Below are 26474 nucleotides of genomic sequence, written 5' to 3'. Positions count from 1 at the left end.
CCAAGGGACTCGCAAGAGTCTTCTCCAGCACCAGAGTTCAAAAGCCTCAATTCGTTGACGCTCAGCCTTCCTTATGGTCCAACTTTCGCAGCCATACATTGCAACTGGGAAGACCATAGCCTTGACTAAACGCACTTTTGTTGGCAGGATGATGTCTTTGCTTTTTAGGATGCTGTCTAGATTTGCCATAGCTTTCTTCCCAAGGAGCAAGCGTCTTTTAATTTCTTTGCTGCAGTCCCCATCTGCAGTGATCTTGGAGCCCAGGAAAATAAAATCTGTCACTATCTCCATTTCTTCCCCATCTATTTGCCAGAAATTGAGAGGGCCGGATGCCATGATCTTTGTTTTCTTGATGTTGAGTTTCAAGCCAACTTTTGCACTCTCCTCCTTCACCCGCATCAACAGACTCTTTAGTTCCTCTTCACTTTCTGCCATTAGAGTGGTATCATCTGCATATCTGAGGTTGTTGATATTTCTCCCTGCAACCTTGATCCCAATTTGTGACTCCTCTAATCTTGCCTTTCTCATGATGTGCTCCGCATACAAGTTAAATAGGCAAGGCGACAGTATACAGCCTTGCTGAAAAGATACAATCTTAGCAAACAGCAGAACAAAGTTTGGGTCCAGCAGCACCTTTAAAACCAATAAAGTTTTATTCAAGGTATAAGCTTTCATGTACCTTGAATAAAACTTTGTTGGGTTTAAAGATGCCACTGGGTTCAAAATTTTGTTCTGCTCTAGGGTTGTACAATTTGGCTGCCAAAGCAGCCATTCCTGCCTGTCAAAACCAGCGCAACGCTGCAGGGGAAGAGACCCCCCCCGGCGCGGTGCTGGCTGCAACGGGCAGGAACAGCTGCTTCGGTGGCCGAATCACACAACCCTATTTCACACCAATACAGCTATCCACATGAATGTATCTTAGCAAACAGATTATTGTTTATGTCACTGTTGTAGGAAGATCTTCAGAAAACCAAGCTATGCAATACATGGGAAATATTTTTATTTAAATGGCGGAGTCGCATACAATACCTGGGAATAAAAAATGTATTTAAGTGACTGAGCTGAATCACACACCATAACATGCCTACTACTTTACATTTCTAGACTTACCAACTGTGTATGAAACTGCTTGATCATCTCCACTTGCAAATTTACAATGTCACGATGACAAGCTTCCCTAAGGAAACAAACAAAAAACCCACATCATTCATTCATCTTCACAAACTCTTTCTCTCTTACTCCTGTTCTTTGGATTAGTCCAAAATGGCAGCATACATGCAAATTCTCGATAGACTTTACGCCTCCTCTTCCATCCTTATCCGTGTTTCCTCTCTATATTTGTGAAACAGCCTGGTGGGTGGAACATGTCCGGCTTTCCAAGTTGGAATAGGGCCAATTAGCCCTGCCCCTGCAGCTCCCGCCCTCCATCCCTGGACTCTAGCTTCTTTGCTCTCAGACGCACCTCAGTGCCTGCAGCCAGTAGCAGGTAAGGAGAGAGGGCCCTGGGCAAAGAGTCGTGGTGAAGGGCTTGCTAACGAGAGGGCCTCTTGGACTGCTAAGCAGGGCCTGCTAATGAGGGCCTCTTGGACTGCTAGGCTGGGCCTGCTAACAAGGGCCTCTTGCCTGCTAGGCTGGGCCTGCTAACGTGGGTCTCTTGGCCTATTAGGCTGGGCCGGCTAGTGAGGGCTTCTTGGCCTGCTAAGCAAGTCCTGCTAATGAGGGCCTCCCAGCCTGCTGACTGCCTGCTAAGGAGTTCTGTCCCAGGCCTGCTAACGAGCTGACCAGGCCCCACCCACCCCACTTGATCTGGTTGCAAGCTGCTGCCAAAAGCCACCTTAAGCTGCCTGGCCAAGGGCCAGGGGAGGGGAACCTTTCAAGGCCATTCTTAGAAACTGCCCTGAGCCATATGAGAGGACAGTATAAAAATCTAATAAATAAATAAAATCCTTCTCTTCTCCCCGATCTTTATTGATGACTATCTCATACCATTTATGTTGACATAAATCCTGTAAAAAAAAATCAATATACACAAGACATTTGTCTACTCACAAAAAAGACTAGGCACAGAAACCTCTCAGGGTATAGTTATCTACTTTGCCTCTGCCTGTCTTGAAACTTTTAGCTGCCAGTACTCCTCTTCAAACTGGTGCCAATACCAGGCCATTTGTGGGTATAAAGTGGCAGGAGTCCAGAGAGAAGCATGTTACCCCCCCCACACACACACACACCCTGAGAATCCATTGCATTGATGGAATGTTAAGCAGGTTTCTCACAATATTTCTATATTTTGAGCTAAAACCTTAACAGGAATTTATTAGTTTCATGGACTGACAGCTAAGCTGATCCACAAGCACAATTCAACTGCCAGCAGGCATTCTTCATATACAATACAGGCTTCACGTCGTGTACCTGCTATAGGTTTTTACTCTGCAGTAGATCAAGTTTGCTAAATTAGGAGTCAACCCAAACAACTGTTTTCAATCTACTACTGTGTCTGTTAAAAGTATGGATGAAAATTGTCAGGCCCATACTCAAGAGAGTTCCTGAACTAGCTTATGTCCTGAATGAAACAGGCCTGAATTATGCTAGAATCACAGAAGTATCACACACAAATGTTTTTGTTAACAAAAATGGAGAGCAAAAATATCACAATGTTCTCACTTTAGAGTGCTTATCACAAACATAAAACTGATCTGTTCTACTTAACACTGGCCATTCTGCTTTCATGGAGCAGAAACAAAGAATGCTGGAAAGCAGAACATGTATATTCTATGAAATCCTGATTTGGGGCTGCCAGTCCTTTTTCTAGTAATTCTGTGACTTTTATTTTTAAGTTTATCAGAACTGAAGAGGTCCATACAACACTAGTAAGGACTCAGCTGCCATCAAGCTCTTGAGGAAAATTGCCATGCACACATGTTCACTGTAGCAATACAATTAACACAGCATCCCTGATTCTTCACCTGCCTTGCTCCCTGCCTGATATCCACTTGCCTTGGGGTAACATTTAAAAGTTCTTACACTGAATGCAGCCATGAAAAACAGCATCTCTGTCCTCATCAGCAGGATGTTGTGTGGTGCTGCACTACACAAGCGTTATCATGAAGGAGAGAAATGCCATGCCCTGCGAATGCTGATTTTAGTCACAAGCTTCCTACACAAGGGGTAGGATGTTGTGGCTCCTACACATAGACTACTAAAACCAGTGTGAGCAGAGGGCCACATTCTGCACATGCATCTATGTGTCCCACCTCTGAAGAAGCCCTCCATAGTTGGTAACATCATCAAAGTTAACATGACTGGTGGCTCCAACAAATCTTCCTGAACAATGTAACAAAAAAGAAACTGTATCTGGCACAAGAATTTTCACATGAAGCTCTGAGTGCACGCACCAGTGCAGTCCTGGAGTTTTACAGTTTCTATAAGAAGCATTCCCTGACTACAAAGAGAGCAAGTTCGGTTCACTAGACTGCAATAAAGGAGGTTGCTGTCCATGCAAGTGAGTGGGGGTGAAACACAACATGTTTTAGTAATAAGCAAGCTATTCAAATTGAAATGTTTGCTGCCACCTGCTCCAGTGTCTGCTGCTTCTAAAATGGCACTTATAAGAGACCTGTACTACAATAGTACTCTAAAGGTTTATAAATTCTGCACTGACTGAAGCCAAGTTAAAGCTCAAAGTAATAAGCTGAGAAAAATATACTCAACATGTCCATTCCATATCATTTACCTGAAGTCCTCCAGAGTTTCTTGTATCATATTTTGAATAAAATGAATTTGAACTGAAGATAAAGGTGCATTTAATCTGCCACTGCCAATAGTATCTACTATTTTTTCAGACAGTGAATTTGCAACTCCTGCAGTTACTGTTGAAGTTCTCTTTGGACCTAGGCAAGTTTTAAAAAAAAGTTAAAAAAAACAAAACAAAACAACACAGGACAAGACAACTAGGCACTCAGTCAAGTGATTTCGAATCATCTGGATTTGCCAAGTAATGAAGAACAGTAGCTTCTATCCAATAATGTGATCCTAGCATGCCTCTCAGCATGCCCCTTACAAATTTCAGAAAGGGTCGTTCCTGAGGATATGGGCCTGTGTGGAGAAACTGCTCTATGGATTGGGGGGCTGCAGAAAAAAGGGGGAGTAGAGCTGTGCTGGCACAAAAGTACTGAAGGACAATGTTACTCCCTTCCTCTACTTTGCTGCAGCACAGTAACCTTCTGCTGATCCTCCGTACAGGTCCTGCATCCCCAAGAATGATCCTCCAGAGATCTGAATGGGCTGCAAAAGAAAAGACCCACCGCAGATACAGTTCTCTGGTGACTACTTTATTTCTTTCAGGTGTCAGGCCAAGAACACCCTGTTAATTTTTAAAAAAAGAATTATACTCCATTTAAGTCATGGGTTGCAGAGTCTGGTGGAAAAGCACATGGATCAGCCTCTTCAGTGAAGATAAGCAGGTGAGGCATTCCGTGCCTGAATGAGAGGACCCCAAAAACTCTTGTGTATGCAGCTACTGAGTCCCACAACAGAAGGAAGGCAAGGCAGACATATCATTACTATGTGACACACAAAACTATAATGTAAAAGACTGCTTAATTGGCACCCAGCTCACCAACTTGGGTGGGCACCAGCACACTCACTCAGCAGCAAGCTGGGTCAAGTTGTTGCCTAGCCACCCCAGTTCAGTAGGGATCCTTCCCTACCACCACCACCACCACCACCACCACCACCACCACCACCACTATGGACACTGCTCACCATATTTGTTAGCCATCTCGGATACTCCTTGAACTGACATTCAGGATATCTTTTTTAAAAGTCACTGGTTAGCTTACTTTAACAAAAAGTAGCATTACACTTACTTGCTGAGGTAGTACCATTCATGGGTGATTCATATGTCAGTTGCCCCTGAATGTTCTTATTGAATCTCTCACTGGAATCAGGACTCTTGACTGTATTGACCAGTGGGGGAGTGTTTGGGCTTCCAGAATCAGCATTCAAGCAGCTCAACTTGTAGGAGGAGAAAAATCCTCAATAAATAATAGCTAGAACTCAGTAATTTTTTTTAAGAGCAGGGCAAGGGAGAAATCAAGATAATACAACTTGTTATGGACAGACTGCCACTGAGCGCCCAGAAAGATGCATCTCGCTGGCCTACTGAAAGAATAAGACATGCATGCTGTCATGTGTTGGAACTCTTCAGGCATTCAAACCCACACTACCGATGGTAACATGCACTGTTTATACCAGGGGTAGTCAACTGTGGCCCTCCAGATGTCCATGTATTAAAATTCCTATGAGCCCCTGTCAGCATTTGTTGGCAAGGGCTCATGCGAATTGTAGTCCATGGACATCTGGAGGGCCGCAGTTTGACTACCCCTGGTTTATACTGTCATTAAAACCCTTGGTACAAAAGCCTATAGTGCTCCTGGGTGCAGGATAAACGTAAAAATCTGATCCTTATACACAAAACATAGCCTCTCTTTCAAATGATAAATGAGACTTTACTGGTTTGAAGGAAAGCAGTCAAATTTTTTGAGCTCCAAGTTTTATGTGAATGTCTACAACATCAATGCAGCCAAGAGCTTTTCGTCAAACAGCAAAGCAAGTAGCACAAAACTCAAGGAGTGTTTTCTCTGCTTCTTACCAAAAGCCTGTGAACATACTGCAGACGGAACTGTGCAACACTGACCCCACTGAGCTGTTTTATCAGAATCCCTTTATGCATCCTCTATAAACATCCCCCATGGGTTTAAAGGAAGAGCTTGGGTGGGGCTGTTACCAGTCACATGAACTACAGAAAGTGTAGCGAGTATATAAAAAAGAACACTCTAAACTTCAGTTGAATTGAGTGTGGATCAGACCAGGTGAGGGACTACAGTCCTTGGTCCACTGCTTACATATATAGTTCTACAGTCTTAAAATGCAAACATTCCACTGTGATTTCCACAAGGCATGTGCTGGGCACTGGTACTGAACCTTTGGCCTGATCCAGCAGTGCTTTCCTCCTGTGTTCTTATTCCTAAAATGACTACAAACTGCGAGCCAAATATTTATCATATGTAATAATACCATTCTATATATTGAGAAAAAAAGAAACCTCGTATATGATGATTTGAAATAACCATGATTCTATACTCCGAATGGCTTTGGTTGTCATAGCATACTTCTATAATATGATGATTATGTTTCTGTGATCTGCTGGCTTTGGCCGCCGCAGTGGCCAACACAGGTATCCTCGTCTCCTATGTTTAAGAAATTATATCATACCACTCTCTCCAAGCACTTCCTTCCTCTTGCAATGAATTCACCCACCATCCCATTCCCTCATTTTCACAACTCATCAACAATCAGCATTACGCCTGCGCAGGTATTTTCACTAACCACATCAGTGCCAATGTGTGCCAATTTGAAAGCATGCTTTAGCTATGGTTGCAAATGGCATTTTTGTGCTAACCACTGGTAGTACAAACAGCTGATGAAGGCATAACGCTGACTACAGCTAGCTTTGCAAATGAAAGAAAGGGTGGAATTTCTAGGCAAGGAAGAAAAATCTGAATGACAACTTGGGTTAGAACATCAGGAGACACTACATCTGTGGCACCCCCTGCATTCCCTGGTATGCAACAAAAATCAGACAAGGAAAACAGAACACAGATGTTAGGAGTCAATCACAGCGAGTTCCATATGGTACCTGTTTTAAGTGTTCTCTCAACTCCTGTCTTCCATGATTTGATTTCCTAGCATCAAGATCCAGATTGGGATTCTCATCCTCCTCTTTAATAGGTGACCCAACAAACACATTAAGAGGACTAGAGTGGACTACTTGCGAAGCAGACCCTGCGGGGTTTTTTCTTGAAGGAAACATGTTGAACTGAGAAAGAAAATCCAAACTTGAAAGGTAAGACTGAAAATCCAAACCTGGAATGAAGTCAAATGAAAAAAACAACAACACATATTTCTTGCAATGTTGACATACAAGATATTCTTAGAAAATAAGTTTAACAGGCAACATGCAGTAATTATTTATTTATTTATTTTTAAAAAGCTTTCCGTTAAGCAGTTTGACTTACTGCTACACCCTGGTCAGATTTCATGCTACAGCATACCTATTTAGTGTCTGGCTGGCTCCACCGAGCAACTGTTACTGCTGCAATAAAAAGTGTATTACAAGAAGTGCTCACCGTCACCCTTCCCTGGAGTATCTTCACTTGTTTTACAAGCTGCAACATCTACAAAAAATCAAAGCAATAAAACAGACTGTAAAAGAAACATAACCTATATGGATAAAGCTGAAAAACATAGTTTTGCATGATTTTTGGGGAGACGCATTGAGTTAACCTGGATTTTTAAACCAAGAAGGTAAAGGCCTAGGAATTGCAATTCATCATTTTATGTAAAAATCAGTATGCATGAGGGACACTGTTACTAGCACATGAAATGTAGAATTAAGAACCAAAATATAATTATGAATGTACACACGGGGGGGGGGGATTAGGTGTGTGGAGGATAAATAGACAATTGTTGTGCCCTTTAAAAAAACCACATGGAATGAATGCTTCAGTGAGGAGTGGAGGAAGACGAGAAAGAGGACAAAAGTTGATAAGCTGCCTATTATCTTCTCATTCCCAGCTCAGCAAACAAACCTGTCCTGTGTGATAGTGGCACTTCACATCTTAACACAGCCCGCTGCGCCGCAGGCACCGCGGACTAAAAACCGTAAGGGCTTTGTGGGAGGAGTTAGGGCGGGCTCTGTTCAGGATGAGGAAGGGTGCCGATTGGCCCCTTCCTCCAGACAGACCATCGGCCGGGCCAATCGGCAGGCGCAAAGTGCCTGCCAATTGGCCCGGCCGATTCCCGCCCTGCCAACAAGGGAGCAACTGCGAGCCGCGCAGAGCTGCTCTCTTGCCGGTTCTCTTGCCGGCTCTCTCGCCGCGTCAGGCCGCCGCCCGAGGGAGCCCTGCGCGGCTGCCGGGGCTCCCTGCAGGGGAAGGCTAGCGCCCATTGTATTTAGACATACAATGGGCTTTGCCTCTAGTAATCACATAAAGAAGGTGCTGTAAAGCCCCCACAACCATTCATGTTCCAGGCTCGGAACCTAAGTTTCTTGGAGTGGAACATCCCAGCCAGAACATGGTTTTCATATTCTTGTTCTCAAGAAATATCAGATTTTAAAAAGACAGGCTGGGTCATTTCAGTACAAAGGATTTGAGAGTTATTGTACTTCAACATGAGATGCAGGGCTGGCTGCACTCAATTAAAAATCTGAAGCAGAGTCTGAAGTTATTATGAGATGGCCGTGCACATATCACATTCTGACAGAGGGCACATGCTAGAGGTGTTGTTGAAAGAAGATCTTTCCACACGTCCTCCTTCTCCCAGCCACCTTCTTTGAGCCCCCAAGAGGCAATGTTGATAGAGTTGCATGGGCAACTGATAAATGCAAATGCAGACAGGAAGCTGTGGCAAGAAAGGGCAAGGTCTGGGAAGGTCATCTATCCTCTCCTATTTCAGTAGTGAAAAAATCTACAGAACCCAAAGTTTTCTTGGTAGACAGCATGAGAAATAAAGCTTGTTTGAGGTTGGCGGAAGTATGTAAGAAGTTGGAATGGAGCTGCAAACGACCAGATTTCACAAGCCAACTCACAAGGAGAAAGGCTTTACAATCATCTTTTGCTAGTGGGAGAGGAAGACAAAGTGCAGAGTCACACTAGGCTGCGTGCATGACTGGTTCTATGCTGTCTGTCTTTAGGAGAACAAACTTTGAAGAAAAAGCTGTGGACACAGCCCAATATGGTGACCCTGTGGCAGCAATATGGCAACAGCACTGATACACTGGCTGGAAAGCTCCTAGGATCCATGCAAGTCCTGGAAGCTGGCAGAAAGGTTGAGGATGAGGGAGGGACTTCTCTCCCCCTCCCCAAGCCATTAGTTGCAAGGCTGTAGTTCAGCAGCAACTAAATAGCTGGGAACCAAGAGATTTCAGAGTCCACAAAAACATTTGCAATTCAACACTTCATGCCTCGTAGGCTAGATAGTAAGGCATATGGCTGATAGCAGTGCCTTTGTATTGGGGGATATTTTCCTAGACTGGTTTACAGCTGGCATTTCCTCAATCCCTACAGGGACTATTCTTCACAGGTGGTATTTTAGCAATAATACAGAAACTGGAGAAAAAGGCAGCAGGAGGAAGATTTACGATGTTCCCATGAGTTCTGCCGATGATGTGGAATTTAGTAGTTAATATGCAGGAGAAATTCTAAGTTTGCTTCCATTATTTTGTTGCTTCTTAAATAAAGGCAGCAAAATGTTAAAGTGTGACCAGCATTCTGGCTATCTCAACAGTTCTCTTCACTTAAAAAGATGCTCTCAGGACAGTTCTTTACTAGACATCTTTAAAATATGAAAGGGCTCCTTACCAGCTCAAATTTTAGAGCTATGTACACATCTCGCCTGACCCAGAGATGCCAGAAGAGTTCCAGGAGAACTTTCTTCCACACAACCACATCCTACATGTTGCTTTCTATGAATCTGACTGGGGCAAATTGTATTTATTGTTCACAAGGCTCTACAAATGATCTTGTGCATCTAACCATGAGAAAGACCTTCTAAGCTATTGCCATCTAAATCAAGAAAAAGCTAGTTATCTGCTTAAATGGGCACTCTGCACTGTAAGCATTCCATATCTTGAATGTAGGGTGCAACAGAAGATTGTGCTAAAATTATGGAAAAGGTTGTCACCAGTAACTGAGAAGTCTCTATGCAGATACAACTTACCATCTCGAAGGGGAGAAAATAGGTCACCTAAGCTATTTCTTCCCAAGTCTTCAAAATTAGTTAGGTTAGAAGTATTCCCATGATCAATTTCTTTGGAAGGAATTACATCCAAACTGCTGCTGTGCGGAACTCCTAAAAAAGTAACACATCCATTTTCTTCAATAAAAGTGTTGCTTTAACAGCAATGAGTTTTCTTCAAAAATGGGCTTTAGAGATCAGCTCTAGCCATTTCTGCAAACAAAGTAACTGCTATAAGTTGAAGACTCCTAAAACTAAGATAGTGAGACAATTCAACACATCCTCTACGAAGTACATATGAGTGGAATAATATCTTTAAAGGCTACAAATGTTTACTTGTAAATAAATCTCACTGAAAGCAATAGGAAATTCTTCTTAATAAGCATGGTTAAGATTGGGGTGCCAGAAGAGTTACTGCTTTTACATACATCACTTTGAAAATAGTTAAAAATTGAAACCTTGCTATGGCAATCACATTAGTAGGGTAGACAATAAGAATTACTAACCATCATCCACATTCTCAGAACTACCACAAAACTAAACTCCCTTATCTCATTTATATCACCCAGAAGAAGAAGAGTTGGTTCTTATATGCCGCATTTCTCTACCCGAAGGAGGATCAAAGCAGGTTACAGTCGCCTTCCCTTTCTTCTCCCCACAACAGACACCCTGTGAGGTGGGTGAGGCTGAGAGAGCCCCGATATTACTGCTCGGTCAGAACAGTTTTATCAGTGTCCAGCTGGCTGCACCCATTCCCCTCCAAGTGTGGACCTAAGATATCATATGTTTTTCCAGTCTCCATTTTATCCAGGTGTACTTCCCTGGGGCCAGAGCCCACCAACTGGTTGGAATTTGAAGAGTAGAGTGATCTTTGGGGATATAGATAAACACCACCTCTCTCTCTCCCTCCCCCCCCCCTTGGAAGAACACTTTGTTCTTGAAATTCCAACCAGTTGGTGGTCCCTGGTCCCAAGAAAGTATGCCTGGTCTAAAGTAGAGCCAGGGCATTTGCTGTCCTCACCCCCACCTGCTGGAATAAGCTCCCAGAAAAAATCCGGCCCAGACGGGCCTGTAAAATGGAGCTCCTCTGTTGGGCTTTTGGTTCGGGCCAGTGAGCCCAAATAACATCTACTGGCCCCCCTCACTGGAATCTATCTACCCCAAACTGGAATCTATCTCTGGAAGACTTGAATGTGACATATCACCTATTTGTTGATTATGATACTGATTTTGATACTCTTTTGATGGTTTTAACATGTGATTTAAAAATTAGGATTTAATTTTAATTAAACTGAATTGTTTAAATTCTACTGCTGCATATTTAAATGTTGTAAACCAACCTAAGCCAGCTTGCTATGAGGGTCGTATATAAATTAAATAAATAAATAACATCCTCACAACCACCCTGGGTTGTGCTGAGAGAGCAACTGGACCAAAGTCATGGCAGAATGAGAATCCAAACCTTGGTCTCCTAAGTCTGGCACTCTGCACCACACTGGCTCTAAAACTAACAGTAAGTAGGAGTAAGGGAAGTGTCACTGTTTCAGCTAGAAAAGATTTATCGCCCTCCTCCTTTCCCCAAAAAGAAATGAAAATGTACACATTAAAACTTTTTCTATAAATCCAGGCCTGTTTACTTCAATTATGTAAGAACACCTTGGATAAATCGTGTATACACACTACGAAAAATCCCAGAACATCCAGGCTAAGTGACAACATTAAATAAGAAAATGTGAGGCCAGTAACACCTTTTAGACCTACGAAAATTTATTCAGGGCATGAGCTTTCGATTGTATGCACTCTTGCTCAGACAATGGAACAAGGACCATAAGAGTATAGATATTAGGAAAAAGTAAATTAATAGCAAATTAGTAAACTGTGTCATAACATCCAAATTATGCAGTATGATCATTCTTTGCTTAAAAAGCTACTTTTTAATTAAGAAAAATTATCATCACCAAATGTTACTGTCACTACCATTGTTATCCTGCTGTTATTATTGAGCCACATATTATGATTCCCAGGTCTTCTGTAAACCGCCCTGAACTGCCAGGGCCGGACAGTATATAAATAAAAACAGAAAATAAAAGAAAATCACCAATTAAGGCAAAATGTTTTACAAGACAATGTTCTCTTTGTTAGGAACAAAGTATCACATCCTTGGTGGGCTGAAGTGATATCCTGACCAGCCATTCTAAAGCAGCAGCTCTAGACCCAGGAGGACAAAAGCAGGGTGCCAACACTAATGGAAGGACCCCGGTCATCTGAACTCAGCACCAAAGCAGTGACAGTCATTGTTGTTGTTGTTATGTGCGAAGTCGTGTCCGACCCATCGCGACCCCATGGACAACGATCCTCCAGGCCTTCCTGTCCTCTACCATTCCCCGGAGTCCATTTAAGTCTGCACCGACTGCTTCAGTGACTCCATCCATCCACCTCATTCTCTGTCGTCCCCTTCTTCTTTTGCCCTCGATCTCTCCCAGCATTAGGCTCTTCTCCAGGGAGTCCTTCCTTCTCATGAGGTGGCCAAAATATTTGAGTTTCATCTTCAGGATCTGGCCTTCTAAAGAGCAGTCAGGGCTGATCTCCTCGAGGACTGACCGGTTTGTTCGCCTTGCAGTCCAAGGGACTCGCAAGAGTCTTCTCCAGCACCAGAGTTCAAAAGCCTCAATTCTTTGACGCTCGGCCTTCCTTATGGTCCAACTTTCGCAGCCATACATTGCAACTGGGAAGACCATAGCCTTGACTAAACGCACTTTTGTTGGCAGGGTGATGTCTCTGCTTTTTAGGATGCTGTCTAGATTTGCCATAGCTTTCCTCCCCAGGAGCAAGCGTCTTTTAATTTCTTTGCTGCAGTCCCCATCTGCAGTGATCTTGGAGCCCAGGAAAATAAAATCTGTCACTATCTCCATTTCTTCCCCTTCTATTTGCCAGGAATTGAGAGGGCCGGATGCCATGATCTTTGTTTTCTTGATGTTGAGTTTCAAGCCAACTTTTGCACTCTCCTCCTTCACCCGCATCAACAGGCTCTTTAGTTCCTCTTCACTTTCTGCCATTAGAGTGGTATCATCTGCATATCTGAGGTTGTTGATATTTCTCCCTGCAATCTTGATCCCAATTTGTGACTCCTCTAATCCCGCATTTCTCATGATGTGCTCTGCATACAAGTTAAATAGGCAAGGCGACAGTATACAGCCTTGCCGAACTCCTTTCTCAATTTTGAACCAGTCAGTGATTCCATGTTCAGTTCTCACTGTTGCTTCTTGACCTGCATATAAATTTCTCAAGAGACAAATAAGATGCTCTGGTATTCCCATCTCTTTAAGAACTTGCCACAATTTGTTGTGCTCCACACAATCAAAGGCTTTAGCATAGTCAATGAAGCAGAAGTAGACGTTCTTCTGGTACTCCCTAGCTTTCTCCATGATCCAGCGTATGTTGGCAATTTGATCTCTAGTTCCTCTGCCTCTTCGAAATCCTGCCTGTACTTCTGGAAGTTCTCGGTCCACATATTGCTGGAGCCTAGCTTGTAGGATTTTGAGCATAACTTTGCTAGCATGAGAAATTAGTGCAATGGTGCGGTAGTTTGAACATTCTTTGGCATTGCCCTTCTTTGGGATTGGAATGTAAACTGACCTTTTCCAATCCTGTGGCCATTGTTGAGTTTTCCAAATTTGCTGGCATATTGAGTGTAGCAGTTTTACTGCATCGTCCTTTAAGATTTTGAATAGTTCAACTGGAATGCTGTCACTACCACTAGCTTTATTGTTGCTCAGACTTCCTAAGGCCCATTTGACTTCACATTCCAGGATGTCTGGCTCCAGGTCAGTAACTACCCCATTGTGGTCATCAGGGATGTTAAGCTCGCTCTTGTATAGTTCTTCTGTATAATTTTGCCACCTTTGTTTGATCTCTTCTGCTTCTGTGAGGTCCCTACCATTTTGGTCCCTTATCACAGTGGTCCCCAACCTTTCCGAGGCTGGGGACCGGCAGGGCATCGGGCCGCGCCCCCGCGGACCGCGCCCGTGCGGGCCACGCCCGCGGATCGGGCCGCGCCCGCGGGCCGCGCCCACGCCGCGCCCGCGGATCGGGCCGCACCCGAGCCGCGCCCGCGAGCCGCGCCCGGGCCGCGCCCACGGATCGGGCCGCGCCCGCGGATCGGGCCGAGCGGGCGTGGCCCGCACAGGCGCGGCCCGGCCCTGATTCCCTCTCCCCGCCTCCCGCAGTAAGAAGCTTCCCGGGCCGCAAGCTTGCGGCCTGGGAAGTTTTTTACTGCGGGGGCGGGGCGGGGAGAGGGAGCCGCGGCCCGGTGCCATGGCCTTGGCGGCCCGGCACCGGGCCGCGGCCCGCAGGTTGGGGACCACTGCCTTATCATACCCATCTTTGCATGAAACGTTCTCTTCATATCTCCAATTTTCTTGAAAAGATCTCTGGTCCTCCCCATTCTATTGTTTTCTTCTATTTGTTTGCACTGTTCATTTAAGAAGGCATTCTTATCTCTTCTAGCTTTTCTCTGGAATTCTGCATTCAATTGGGTGTATCTTTCTCTTTCTCCCTTGCCTTTCACTTCCCTTCTCTCCTTAGCTATTTGTAAAGCTTCCTCAGACAGCCATTTTGATTTCTTGCATTTCTTTTTCTTTGGGATGGTTTTAGTTGCTACCTCTTGTACAATGTTGCGAACCTCCGTCCATAGTTCTTCAGGCACTCTGTCTATCAGATCTACTTCCTTAAATCTATTTGTCACCTCCACTGTGTATTCGTCGGGGATATGATTTAGTTCATACCTGAGTGGCCTAGTGCTTTTCCCTACTTTCTTCAATTTAAGCCTAAATTTTGCAACAAGAAGCTCATGATCTGAACCACAATCAGCTCCTGGTCTTGTTTTTATTGACTGGATAGAACTTTTCCATCTTTGGCTGCAGAGCATATAGTCAATCTGATTTCTGTGTTGACCGTCTGGTGATGTCCATGTGTAGAGTCGTCTCTTGGGTTGCTGGAAAAGAGTGTTTGCTATGACCATTGTATTCTCTTGACAAAATTCTACCAGCCTGTGCCCTGCTTCATTTTGTACTCCAAGGCCAAACTTGCCTGTTATCCCGGTTATCTTTTGGCTTCCTACTTTAGCATTCCAATCCCCCATGATGATAAGCACATCATTTTTGGGCGTTGCTTCTAGAAGGTGTTGTAGGGCTTCATAGAACTGATCAACTTCATCCTCTTCAGCAGCTGTGGTTGGGGCGTAGACCTGGATCACTGTGATGTTGAATGGTTTACCTTGGATTCGAACTGAGATCATTCTGTCATTTTGGGGATTGTATCCCAAGACTGCTTTTCCTACTCTCTTATTGATTATGAAGGCTACTCCATTTCTTCTGCGAGATTCTTGTCCACAGTAGTATACCTGATGGTCATCTGAATTAAATTCACCCTTTCCTGTCCATTTTAGTTCACTGATACCTAAAATGTCGATGTTCAGTCTTGTCATTTCTTGTTTGACCACGTCCAGCTTGCCTTGATTCATGGATCTGACGTTCCAGGTTCCTATGGAATAAAAATCTTTACAGCATCGGACTGTCTTTTCGCCACCAGTTACTTCCACAACTGAGCGTCCTTTCGGCTTTGGCCCAGCCGCTTCATTCATTCTGGCGCTACTCGTACTAGCCGTCTGCTCATCCCCAGTAGCATATTGGACACCTTCCGACCTGAGGGGCTCATCTTCCAGCGTCATATCGTTATGCCTTTTGGAACTGTCCATAGAGTTTTCATGGCAAAGATACTGGAGTGGTTTGCCATTTCCTTCTCCAGTGGATCACCTTTTGTCAGAGCTCTCAGCTATGACCTGTCCGTCTTGGGTGGCCCTGCACGGCATAGCTCATAGCTTCACTGAACTACGCAAGCCCCCTTGCCACAACAAGGCAGCGATCCTTGAAGGGGGTGACAGTCATTAGTGCTGCTTAATCCGGCCTGCCAAAGCACAGAACGGCCTCCCAAGGGGCATGACCAGAGCTGCCATCAACAGGCACTGCTACACTTCCAGGAGGCGAAGTGACGCCATCCTCATAGCAGCTTTGCCACTTTTCAAGACTGAAACTAGAAGAAAGCAGATTTCAGAATTTTTAAAGTTAACATTAAATACGGTTGAGTGCGATAGAAAAATGCCATTTTGGCTGATGGAGCCTGTGACGGAAGAGGCCTCTTCTGGTCTGCAGGCCCTATTCCAACCTGCCCATTCCACCTGATTTCTGTATGGAATTGGCCGCTGAGAAGGTCAGGACTCCCAGCCTTGTCTCTGTGTCACCTGCTGCTCAGTGCCTGGCCACCATGGGGACAATATACTGCCAGATGCGCCCTGGAGGAACAGATCCTTGCAAGGTGCCTGCCTTCCCCCCTCCTGGAGCTCCCCTTTACAATAGCATGTCCAAAAGGAATCACGACCAGCATCCCAAATTATAAAGTATTTATAAATATCAAAAAGATGTTCATAATCATACTTTAAGCTGCATGGTTCTGCAGGTTCATTGGCATTAATGGTCTTCATCAACGTTTACCTGATTTATCCTGAATGGTATTCCTTCCTTTACTCTCCACTGTTGGTGTAGATTGGGGCAATAATGTACCAGGCATATTAGAAGTAAGGGTTTTGACCATACTAGCATTCTGATTTCCTGCAGTGTTACTTGCCGTTTTGATATCAGATCTTTTGTTCACCTGTTTATTTGACGATATTTTAAGACTCGACTGTAGGAGAAATAAATCCATCAAGAATATTTATTGAAAGAAAAAGATTTGCATTTCTTCCTGTAACATTGCTGATGACTCAAACACCAAGGACAAGCATTATTCTTCAAGTCTAAGAAGTGTATATCCTGCCTTCCCTTTTAAAAGGACGGCTTATAGAGAGCAAGCCATCAAAAGTTTAAAATATGTCACTCCCCAGAATGAAAATTATGTTATTTATGATCTACAGCCAGTACAATACTCAAATCTTAACTGGGCCGCACTCAGATGCCAGTAACAAATCAGTCACAACTCATGTTGCGAATATACCGGAAAGTCCATAGGGTTATGATTTCTTTCAGTCCTTCTATCATGAACACAGAAGGAACACCCCCTGGTTTAAAACAAAATGCAGTTCATTGTAACATCAAAACTGGGACTGCAGCTTGTTACCAGGGTTCTAAAAGCAGATTAAAACCATGGCATTGTGGGCTTATTTCTTAACAAATCATGAACATCAAAACAAACTGGATTTAGCTCTAGACCAGAAGTATTCAGCCTTGCCATGTCATGCATAGCAGAGGAGGAAAGGTCTGTGCTAACTCAGGGACTTCCTAGCATGTTCTCATCCCAAACTATGAGAACGCTACAGCTGTCATTTTCAAGGTTTCTTGTGCTCTTCAGAATGATTTTTTAATTATTATTAGACTTTTCATATAGCTTGCTTTGGACTTTGGAACTATATTTGAGCCCTTTATGCATAAAAATGTCTTACCTTTGAGAAGCTACTACAGTACTGCAGTGCTATACATTTCACAGAGGTTTTGTGAGCACTGACTGACTTCACAGGTGCTGTCAGTTTTCTAAGATCATAATGGTAAATCTTTCCACGAGAAGATCCAATTGCAAGGGTAGTTCCTTCAGGCATGAAGTCTACTGCTGTGAGAGGAGATTCTGCTACTAGTGTCCTCAACTGCCTTCATGTTAGATTGGGGGGGGGGGGGAATTGAAGATACAGTTTTACATAGAGTTTTCAAAACATTTATTCTTCTCCTACCCTTTCATAAGTTCACTGGAGTATACTTAGTCCTTTTCCTTTTATCCTCACAATAACTGTGAGATCGGACACAAAATGACCAAACACAGGTCACTCAGTTTCATGACTGAAACCTCATCTTCCCGGTCCAACTTCGTACAACAATTATTAATTATGGAGTCCAGTCATGTACATATAGTAGTTATTATATTAGTGGGGGTCTGTATTCTTCAAGCACACATGTGCCCTTATCAACTACAGGACCCACATTGGCCCCAAGCTTCATGCTGATTCAAGGGTGAACAGAACATGAAACTCCTACATTTTGTTCCCTGTGTGGCTTGGTTTGCTCTGGTCTTGAGCACCAGCTTCTACTATGTGACAAAGTTCATTTCCCAAGTTTTATTTCCATGTTCTCTTAGTAATCTAGCTGTCAGACTCCATATGTACCAATCTCTAGAGAAACACTGTAGCAGTTTTATCACATCAGCAAGTGAGTCATTACGCTTTGTGTGTGGATAGGTAGAAGGTAACTATACTAAAAGCTCAAATTCAACCAGATGTCTAGATATTATACTTTTTAAAGAATTTTCACAGCACTGACTTCAGTGGCACATTAAAGTCTTAAACCTAACCATTTTTGTAAAAAAGCTCTAAGTACTTTTGCTTGCTCATGCAATTAAAAGCAACCAAACATAATCTCAATAAATCTTGGGCCAGATGTATACTTACTTTTTACTTGCCGTGTCATACAGAATTATTCTTTTATCCAAACCTACAGTTACAAGTAGCAGCTCACTGACTGGAGAAAAACAAATTTCATAGGCAGGAGCTTTATGCGCATTTTCAAAGTTATGATACGGGCTTTGACTGTTTACATCCCACAGTGTGACAGTCCCACTGTCAGAGACACTGCCCAACAAAGCCTTTTTGAAGGGGGAATATTTCAAGTGCCGAATAGGCTGCAAGAAAAAAAAATGAAAAATCTTGGCTAAGAGTTTAGCTCCATTTGTATTCATGCATGTTATTAAGGTGTAATCACTGCTTACAAAGTTTTGTTGACATGAGACTCGATAGAATATTTAAATGAAGATTTACACCCAGCGGCCTAAGAGGGAGGGGCAATAGGACGGCTGGGAATATGCATTAAATGCTCTGATTTCACTATAGGCTGCCATTAGTAAAAATTGTTTTTTAGTTCAGGGTCAAAATTCCTCAACAAGCTTGTGCAAACCATTTCAATCACTGTGCTATACAACAGAAGTAATTGTATCATATGTATGAATCATCACTCACAAGCACTTGAAGTCATTTCATGCTAGAATGAATTTACAGCCAAAAAGCTATCAGGACACTGTTCAAAACTTTAGTAAAGGAGTTTGCCATTAAAGTTTAAACTATATTGGTAAACTCTACCATCAAGACCAGGTACCCCTTAACTTACACAATTTTACACTCCATCATTCTTAGTCACAAGGACAGCAAACTGATTTTAGCAAAATATGTTCTAATCAGAAGCATGCATTTAATGCTGTAGAGAATGAAGTGGGCTAATACTTTACCAATGTTGATTACAATGCAGCTTTACTCCCTTTAATAAGTTGATTCCATTGAGAATAACAACTGTTCTTGACATAACAGTACATCATGAATGCAACATTTTACACCTAAATCGGGCTTTCCCATTTACAAATGCAATTCCCAAAACTAACCGTCATTTAAGAAAACTCTTCTTGTGCCATGGCAAACCCCTGTCTATGACTTTATTCTGGGCAGAGGGAATAATAATGGTTTTTCACAAGTATATCCAGCATTAAGTAGTGTTATTCTTTAGAAGGTACTTGGAAAAGGTAGAATGTGGGATGGCTACCAGTTTATAGACAAGTGTCAGATATGTACTTGTCCATTAGAAAAATTAATCACACAAACAGCCCGGTTATCATTCTTGCACCTGTTCATTGACTTTATTGTTGTTGTTAGGTGCGAAATCGTGTCCGACACATCGCAACCCCATGGGCAATGATCCTCCAGGCCTTCCTGTCATCTACCATTCCTTGAAGTTCATTTAAGTTTGCACCGACTGCTTCAGTGACTCCATCCAGCCACCTCATTCTCTGTCGTCCCCTTCTTCTTTTGACCTCAATCGCTCCCAGCATTAGGCTCTTCTCCAGGGAGTCCTTCCTTCTCATGAGGTAGCCAAAGTATTTGAGTTGCATCTTCAGGATCTGGCATTCTAAGGAGCAGTCAGGGCTGATCTCCTCTAGGACTGACCGGTTTGTTCGCCTTGCAGTCCAAGGGACTCGCAAGAGTCTTCTCCAGCACCAGAGTTCAAAAGCCTCAATTCTCTGACACTTGGCCTTCCTTATGGGTCTTTCACAGCCATACATTGCAACTGGGAATACCATAGCCTTGACTAAACGCACTTTTGTTGGCAGGGTGATGTCTCTGCTTTTTAGGATGCTGTCTAGATTTGCCATAGCTTTCCTCCCCAGGAGCAAGCGTTTTTTAATTTCTTTGCTGCAGTCCCCATCTGCAGTAATCTTGGAGCCCAGGAAAATAAAATCTGTCACTACCTCCATTACTTCCCCAGCAGTGTTTAAAAAAATGCTCATTCAGTTTGGGTGTGGACAGGCAGAAGGCAACTATTCTGATAGCTCAAATTCTACATGAACAATCAGGGACTACAAAGCTAGCATGATTACATGACAAATCTAATCAGATCTGGCAATAGGCAATGTCACATACCCAGAGAATGGGGGAGAGGAGAGCAAGAGGGACGGGCTACAGTATAGTGTTTTCAGCACAGTACAACAGGAAGCACTGGCCCAGCTGTCTAGGCAACAGAGTTGTCCCCTGCCAAACTTTCATGCCTCTCCCCAAACCAGTCAAAAGGAGGTCACTTTTTCAGGGAATTGAATATGTTCACAAAATTGCTATGCCCTTTGGTTCAGCTCAATAAGTGCTCCTATAGTACAATTGCCTACTATAGAAAAGATTGGATTTGACAAAATATCCTGCAGTGAAAAACAGAAAAACCCTGTAGTTAACGTCAGCATTGATACCCCTTCTTTATTACAAGAACAGCCATTTCAGATGTCTAGTCAGCAAGTCTGCCATCCAGACCTTTACTGGAGTGACATGCAATTAAAAAAAAGTTTTAAAAAATTCAGGCTAGGCATTTTTGCAGGAACAATGGAAACTTTCAAATCCTGACAGAATGCCAAGTTCTGTCTAAGTCTGTACTGCTGAGAATTTAAGACCAGGGGCTATGATTCTACAAGACACCGGGGACCTAAAACTGATTGCACAATGTGCTTCAAACTGCATGTGATGTTTGGTATTGTAAAATTATAATTGTTTAAATTTCACATCAATGGAAAAACTAATTCCAGTGCAATTATTATGGGTTCCTGCATGTGTGATAAAATCTGATAAGCGCTTTTTGAACAAAATTTATATTTAATCCAATTTTTAACCTTATTAACTACAGACACTGAATATTCCTAAGGTTTCTGTTTAGAGCAGCCTGAGGCTTTGGACAGAATTCCTGGAGTCCTACTGGATCCATGTCCTTTCTGACTTGGGACATGAGAAAGACTGTCCCATGAGGATTATCTGTTTTAAGGAAACAGGAGATGGCTTTGACACAGCCATGTACTGATACAGCAGGTAACTGATCAAGACCTCATCTGCCTTTCTAAGGATAAATTCATAGGAGGGTGATGACATCACAGAGTCCATGGTTTCTAGATGAGAATTTACAGATCCTTTTCAATCTGGGTATTATATGGAAACTACCTTGGTCACCTTGACAGATGATCTATATCAGTGGTCCCCAACCCGCGGGCCGCAGCCCGGTTCCGGGCCGCAAAGGCCTTGGCGCTGGGCCGCAGCTCCCTCTTCCCCCCCCTTGAAGCGAGAAGCTCACCAGGCCGTGAGCAAATTGGCCGCCGACCCGGCAAGCTTCTTGTTTCGGGGGAGGGGGGAGAGAAGCTTGCCGAGCCGCAAGCTAATCGGCCGCTTTGGCGGCCAATTTGCTGGCGGCCCGGAGGGGCCGGGAGCGGGAGCCGCGGCCGCCAGCATGGCAGCGGTGCAAACGGTGCAAACCGGGAGGTTGCGGACCACTGATCTATATCAGTCAGCTGGCAGGGGAGTGCATTCGTTTTAGTTTTCTTTTCTTGTCAGTATTTGATATCATCAATTATGGTATCTTTCTGGATTTCCTGACAGGGTCAGATCTAGGAGGCAGTGTTCTATATTTTCTCCAGGCATTTACAGAAGAGAGGCTGCAGAAGATGGTTTGGCAAACTTCTATTCTGTCTCTCAGCTATTGGCCAATAGGATAATGAAAGGGTCAAAAAGCAGGACCAAATTAGATAAATGAGATAGAAATGTATATAATCAGCATATGGATGAGATTTCCCTCCAAATCTCTGAATAATCTTTTCCCAACAATTTCATGTAGATGTTAAATAGCATTGAGAACACAATGGAAGTCCAATATATACATTTCTCTCTCATTTATCTATTTTGGTCCTGCTTTTTGACCCTTTATGTCCTACCCATCTGAAGAACTACTTCTACCCACATGATCCTACCTAGACTCAGTTACCATCTTGGAAGAAACCAGCACTTTCAGAAACTATTAGTGGGGACTGGTGGGAGGGCTTCTTTGGTTGCCACCAACCATGATACTCCCTTCCTCAGAAGGTATGGCTGAACCCACCACTGTGGACATTCTAACATTCTCTGAAGAAATATTCTTCTAGGCTTTCAAGGAAACTTGTTATGCCTGGGATTTTAGTTCATTTGTTTCTATTGATGTTTTTGTTCTTTACAGTTTCTGGTAGAAAGTGTCTCATAGTGTTTCTGAAGGTTTTTCAGGAGAAGATATGTTCAGAGGTGGTTCACCATTCCTTGCCTCTGGGTAGTACCTCTGGACTTTCTTGATGGACTCACTTTCAAGTACTAACTAGGGCAGACCCCACTTAGATTCCAAGATCTGATGAGATCGGGCTAGCCTGGGTCATGGCAAGGAGTTGTGGCCACCTGACATCACTTGCTAGTAACTCAGAGCCTGAAAAATATTTCAGCAGCACATCCAAAGGTTGAAAAAGGTCTGACACTTTAATCACAATGTCAGAATGGAAACACACAGAAGATACCAGTCAATGTAATCTAGCCATTAAGTCTTCCAAGCCCCTTATTACCACATATCACACCCACCTGCCTGCTTTCGTTGTTGTGGTATTTAAATGGTAACACATTGTCCATCAATAGCTGTCAGAGACAGTTTCCCAAATAAGCACATGTAAAGCTCAGCTATGACAGCTTTATTAGTTCTGCTGTGAGGTGGCTTTTTAAAAAAAGAGCAAACTGACTATTAAAAATAATTTTGCATCCATATAATTGATGGATGATAACAATGAATCAAAACACTAAAGCTCTGAAACTGAGATTTTGGTTCTAATGAACGGAAGGTCTTTACCATACTATGTCTGCACAATTATAAGCATCCTAAACCTACGGGGGGAAAAAACTTCAAAGAAAATCCAGCCATATCTGTTCAATTATAGCTATCTTCACCAATGTAATTTTGGAAGGCAGTTTCCTGTGCCTTGCTAATCATAATGCTAAAAATGGCTCAGGCTGCATTCTGCCAGTAATGAAACCAATAAGAAGGCTGAGAGGAATAATTAATTCATGTTTAAACCCTTGAATTCTGCATTAATGCAAATAATCCAAATATGGTCTCCTCTCTAAAGCCCATGCTCCCCCTGAACACTAATGAATGGCAAGATTCAGATAATACATTTTCCCATAGCACAGTGGTTTTTTGTCATGATGTGTGGTCTTGACAATCACACCAATCATGTTTGCAGCCATGTGAGACCCCTTGACAAGACCAAAGGATTTCCACTGTGCAGGTAAGAAGACATTCTAGAGATATAAGGAACTACTTTCTCAGTACATTTTAAATGTGGAAGCAGAAATTCCAAGCATAATATATAAGGTTTGGGATGGACTTTTTGAAATGCTACCCAAGTAAGGAAGGAATTGATGGAATATTAGAAAGAACACACTGTCTAGCAATCACTCCTAAATGGTGAGCTATAGTGATTACTTGATTTCAGACTTTTTTCTAGACACCATAAAAAGAGATTTAAATGAGAGTATTGGAAATGCATTACAGTGACCCAAATTATATACCTGAGTGCTGCCATGTCCAAATGGATTGCTGGATAAATTTGTAGTAAGACTATGTAGGATAATCTCACCACTCATGGACCCTGAAGCAATGTAGCAATCATTCCAATTGAACGTCACACAAGTTATTTCATCTCTGTGATCCTAAGAAATAAAAAAACACAATTTGGTACCATGTTTTAGAAGATTTTCAGCATAAGAACACCTTATCACCACCATCTCAGTTTTACCTTCTACCAGATTTGTAGCTTTGACTGTTTCGTGCACAGTTCAGTTTTACTTCCCTAACACCTTATAGTTTCATGGTGTATCAACAATGATAAACGCTAATTTTGCATGATACTTGTTATTTTACACATGGTCCAGGGTATCTCTCATAGGGTGGTAGTCATCAAGATCTTATTTAGAATTCTAACTACCCCGTTTCTAAAAGTAAAAATCATAGAACTAATGCCCATTGTACATTCATAAAAAGTACTGTTTGTTCTCCATTGTACTGGTTTACGAGTATGGAAATCCCATGATAGAAGAAGATAGCAAGAAGAGTTGTTTTTTTGTACCCTGCTTTTTATTACTCAAAAAAGAGTCTCAAAGTGGCTTACAAGCACTTACCCTTCCTCTGCCCACAACAGAAGGTAAATGAGTCTGAGAGAACTGTGACCGGCCCAAGGTCTCCAGATTAGAGGACACCACTCTTAAACAATACACCAAACTAGCTCATTCCATACTAAAAATTTTGGCCAGGAATTTCATTTGGTCTATCAAGTGAAGCCCAATTTATGCTGGCAGAGAATACAGGAATTATAAAGAGGGGATTAGGACAGTAACTGGATGGTTTATGGTCCACATTTACAGAGGTAGGTGGAAATCTCAGATTCCCCTGCAAAAACTGAGAAATACGATGAATTATTTGCATATTAAAACAAGAATCTCAAAAGGCTTTAGGATTCTCATTTGTTTGTTTGTTACATTTCTATACCACCCTCCCCCACGGCTCAAGGCAGTTTACAATAAAAGTTTATAGTTTACACTCACAGTAAATAGAATACAGAACACAAGAGCACAATGAGAGCTTGAACTTGTAACACTTTGAACATATCAGTGCAGAATATAATATAATCTCCAAGTGTATTGTCAATGCTAACACCTTTAACATGAATTAAAGTGTTTGAGCTGAAATTAATGATACGTCTAAAATCAGAGGATTTGATATCAATTTAAAAATAAATTAATAGAAAAAGGGAATCTGGTTACCTTAAGAGAGCGGTAAAGCTTTCGGTACTTTAAATCCCAAATATTAACGGTGCTATCGATGCCTCCACTCGCAACATACATTGAATTGGAACTCAGACTTACACATGTTTGTTTTGCCTGATTATAGAAAACAAAATTAAAACAACAACATTATACCAGTTTGGATATTACAGGATGTATTTAAAACAAATATAATCAGGAGTTTGGATGCTCCTGTAGTTAAGGATTTCCACCCAAGGAGTGAGACCTTCCCACCTCCCCAGCAGCCTGCAATGCTCCCCCAATCCTTTTCTATGTGGAGAGAGAACTCCAAGGAACAACATTTCAGGACAGGGGAGGCATAACAATGATGGTCTATGGGAAGAAAGCTTGATGTCCATAAAACTATTTATTTATTTATTTCATTTATATACCGCCCTATCCAGCTAACCAGCTCAGGGCAGTTTACATGCACTTGAGTCCAACCCAGAAGTCAGTTCCAATGAAGTGTTCAATGTGCAATACTACACCACAGCACTGGCTGCTTCGGGCTGGAACAACCGCTTTGGCAGCTGAAGCACACAACACTACTTCCAAGAGCACAAAGATAAACAATGCTGGGCAAAGTCTGTGAAGAAAGGGCTTTCAAATCAGCTAAAGCTATTGTAATATTAAGAAAGAATGTGGTCTTTGTGCATGAGACTAAAAATATAATTAACAGCATACTGACTTGGTGAAGAGCACTTGCAAGACTTTGAAATAAAATTACTGGTGAGATTTTTTTTTTAATTTTGCTGAGTTAGCTCATAAGCCAAAGCAAATAAAATACAGTAAGCACAAATTAATAGCAAGAGCCCTTCAATATGTTAGGAAGAAAAGACCACAAACCAGCATGGGACATAGATGAGCACTACATTCCTTCACATTAGCAACGCTAATGGGTTAATTGCCCATTACTGCTCATTAATCTTGGGCACCTGCTAACTAAAAGTAGTTCCAAGATCGATAATAAGCTAAATCAGCACAACACAGAAACTATTCGTTTTTGCAGTCAGTGGCTCAGGATTAATATAACGTTAGAAGCATACAATTAGCCAGCTGAAGAGAGCTTTCAACAGTTTATAAATAAATAAGTTGCAATAAACAATAACATTATTTCTAACCTATACTATCACATATGTATACAGATGGTAGATGTGCTGGGTAACAAACATGCCCTGCTTTTTTTTTATTGCACTGATCCTTTGATCCTAAATTAATTATGCTGGGAATTCTCTTCAAGTCCTGGGCAGTTCTTTTTAGGTTCAAAATATCAAGGGGGGACAAAAACAGTCCCACAACAGAAAGAGAAAAACTAGCAGCCCAAGAAACAAGTCTCTTTCACTTACCCCTTCAGCTAGTTCAAAGAGTGGGACCGGTTTACCTTTGCAATTGGAAATCACTATTTTATCACCAAGAGCAGATGCAGTGGCCAGAAAGTTAT

The 26474-nt window shown here is 42.5% G+C and overlaps 1 protein-coding gene across 1 annotated transcript in view; it reads right to left on the bottom strand.

Moving 5' to 3' along the window:
* Positions 1-26474, bottom strand: part of NEDD1 (NEDD1 gamma-tubulin ring complex targeting factor) — a 35833-nt gene that overhangs the window by 2321 nt on the left and 7038 nt on the right. The window contains exons 3-14 of the mRNA XM_077339123.1: positions 26380-26474; positions 25013-25129; positions 23762-23902; positions 18284-18513; positions 17291-17492; positions 16347-16536; positions 9781-9912; positions 7188-7235; positions 6698-6924; positions 4866-5013; positions 3731-3887; positions 1111-1177 (exon numbers count right to left, since the gene is read on the bottom strand). Of these exons, the coding sequence (XP_077195238.1) occupies positions 1111-1177; positions 3731-3887; positions 4866-5013; positions 6698-6924; positions 7188-7235; positions 9781-9912; positions 16347-16536; positions 17291-17492; positions 18284-18513; positions 23762-23902; positions 25013-25129; positions 26380-26474 (1754 nt within the window). The remainder of the gene's footprint in view (positions 1-1110; positions 1178-3730; positions 3888-4865; positions 5014-6697; positions 6925-7187; positions 7236-9780; positions 9913-16346; positions 16537-17290; positions 17493-18283; positions 18514-23761; positions 23903-25012; positions 25130-26379) is intronic.

Source organism: Paroedura picta, chromosome 5 (genome assembly GCF_049243985.1).
Source record: "Paroedura picta isolate Pp20150507F chromosome 5, Ppicta_v3.0, whole genome shotgun sequence".
NCBI lineage: Eukaryota > Metazoa > Chordata > Lepidosauria > Squamata > Gekkonidae > Paroedura > Paroedura picta.
This window is presented reverse-complemented; position numbering and strand designations above follow the sequence as displayed.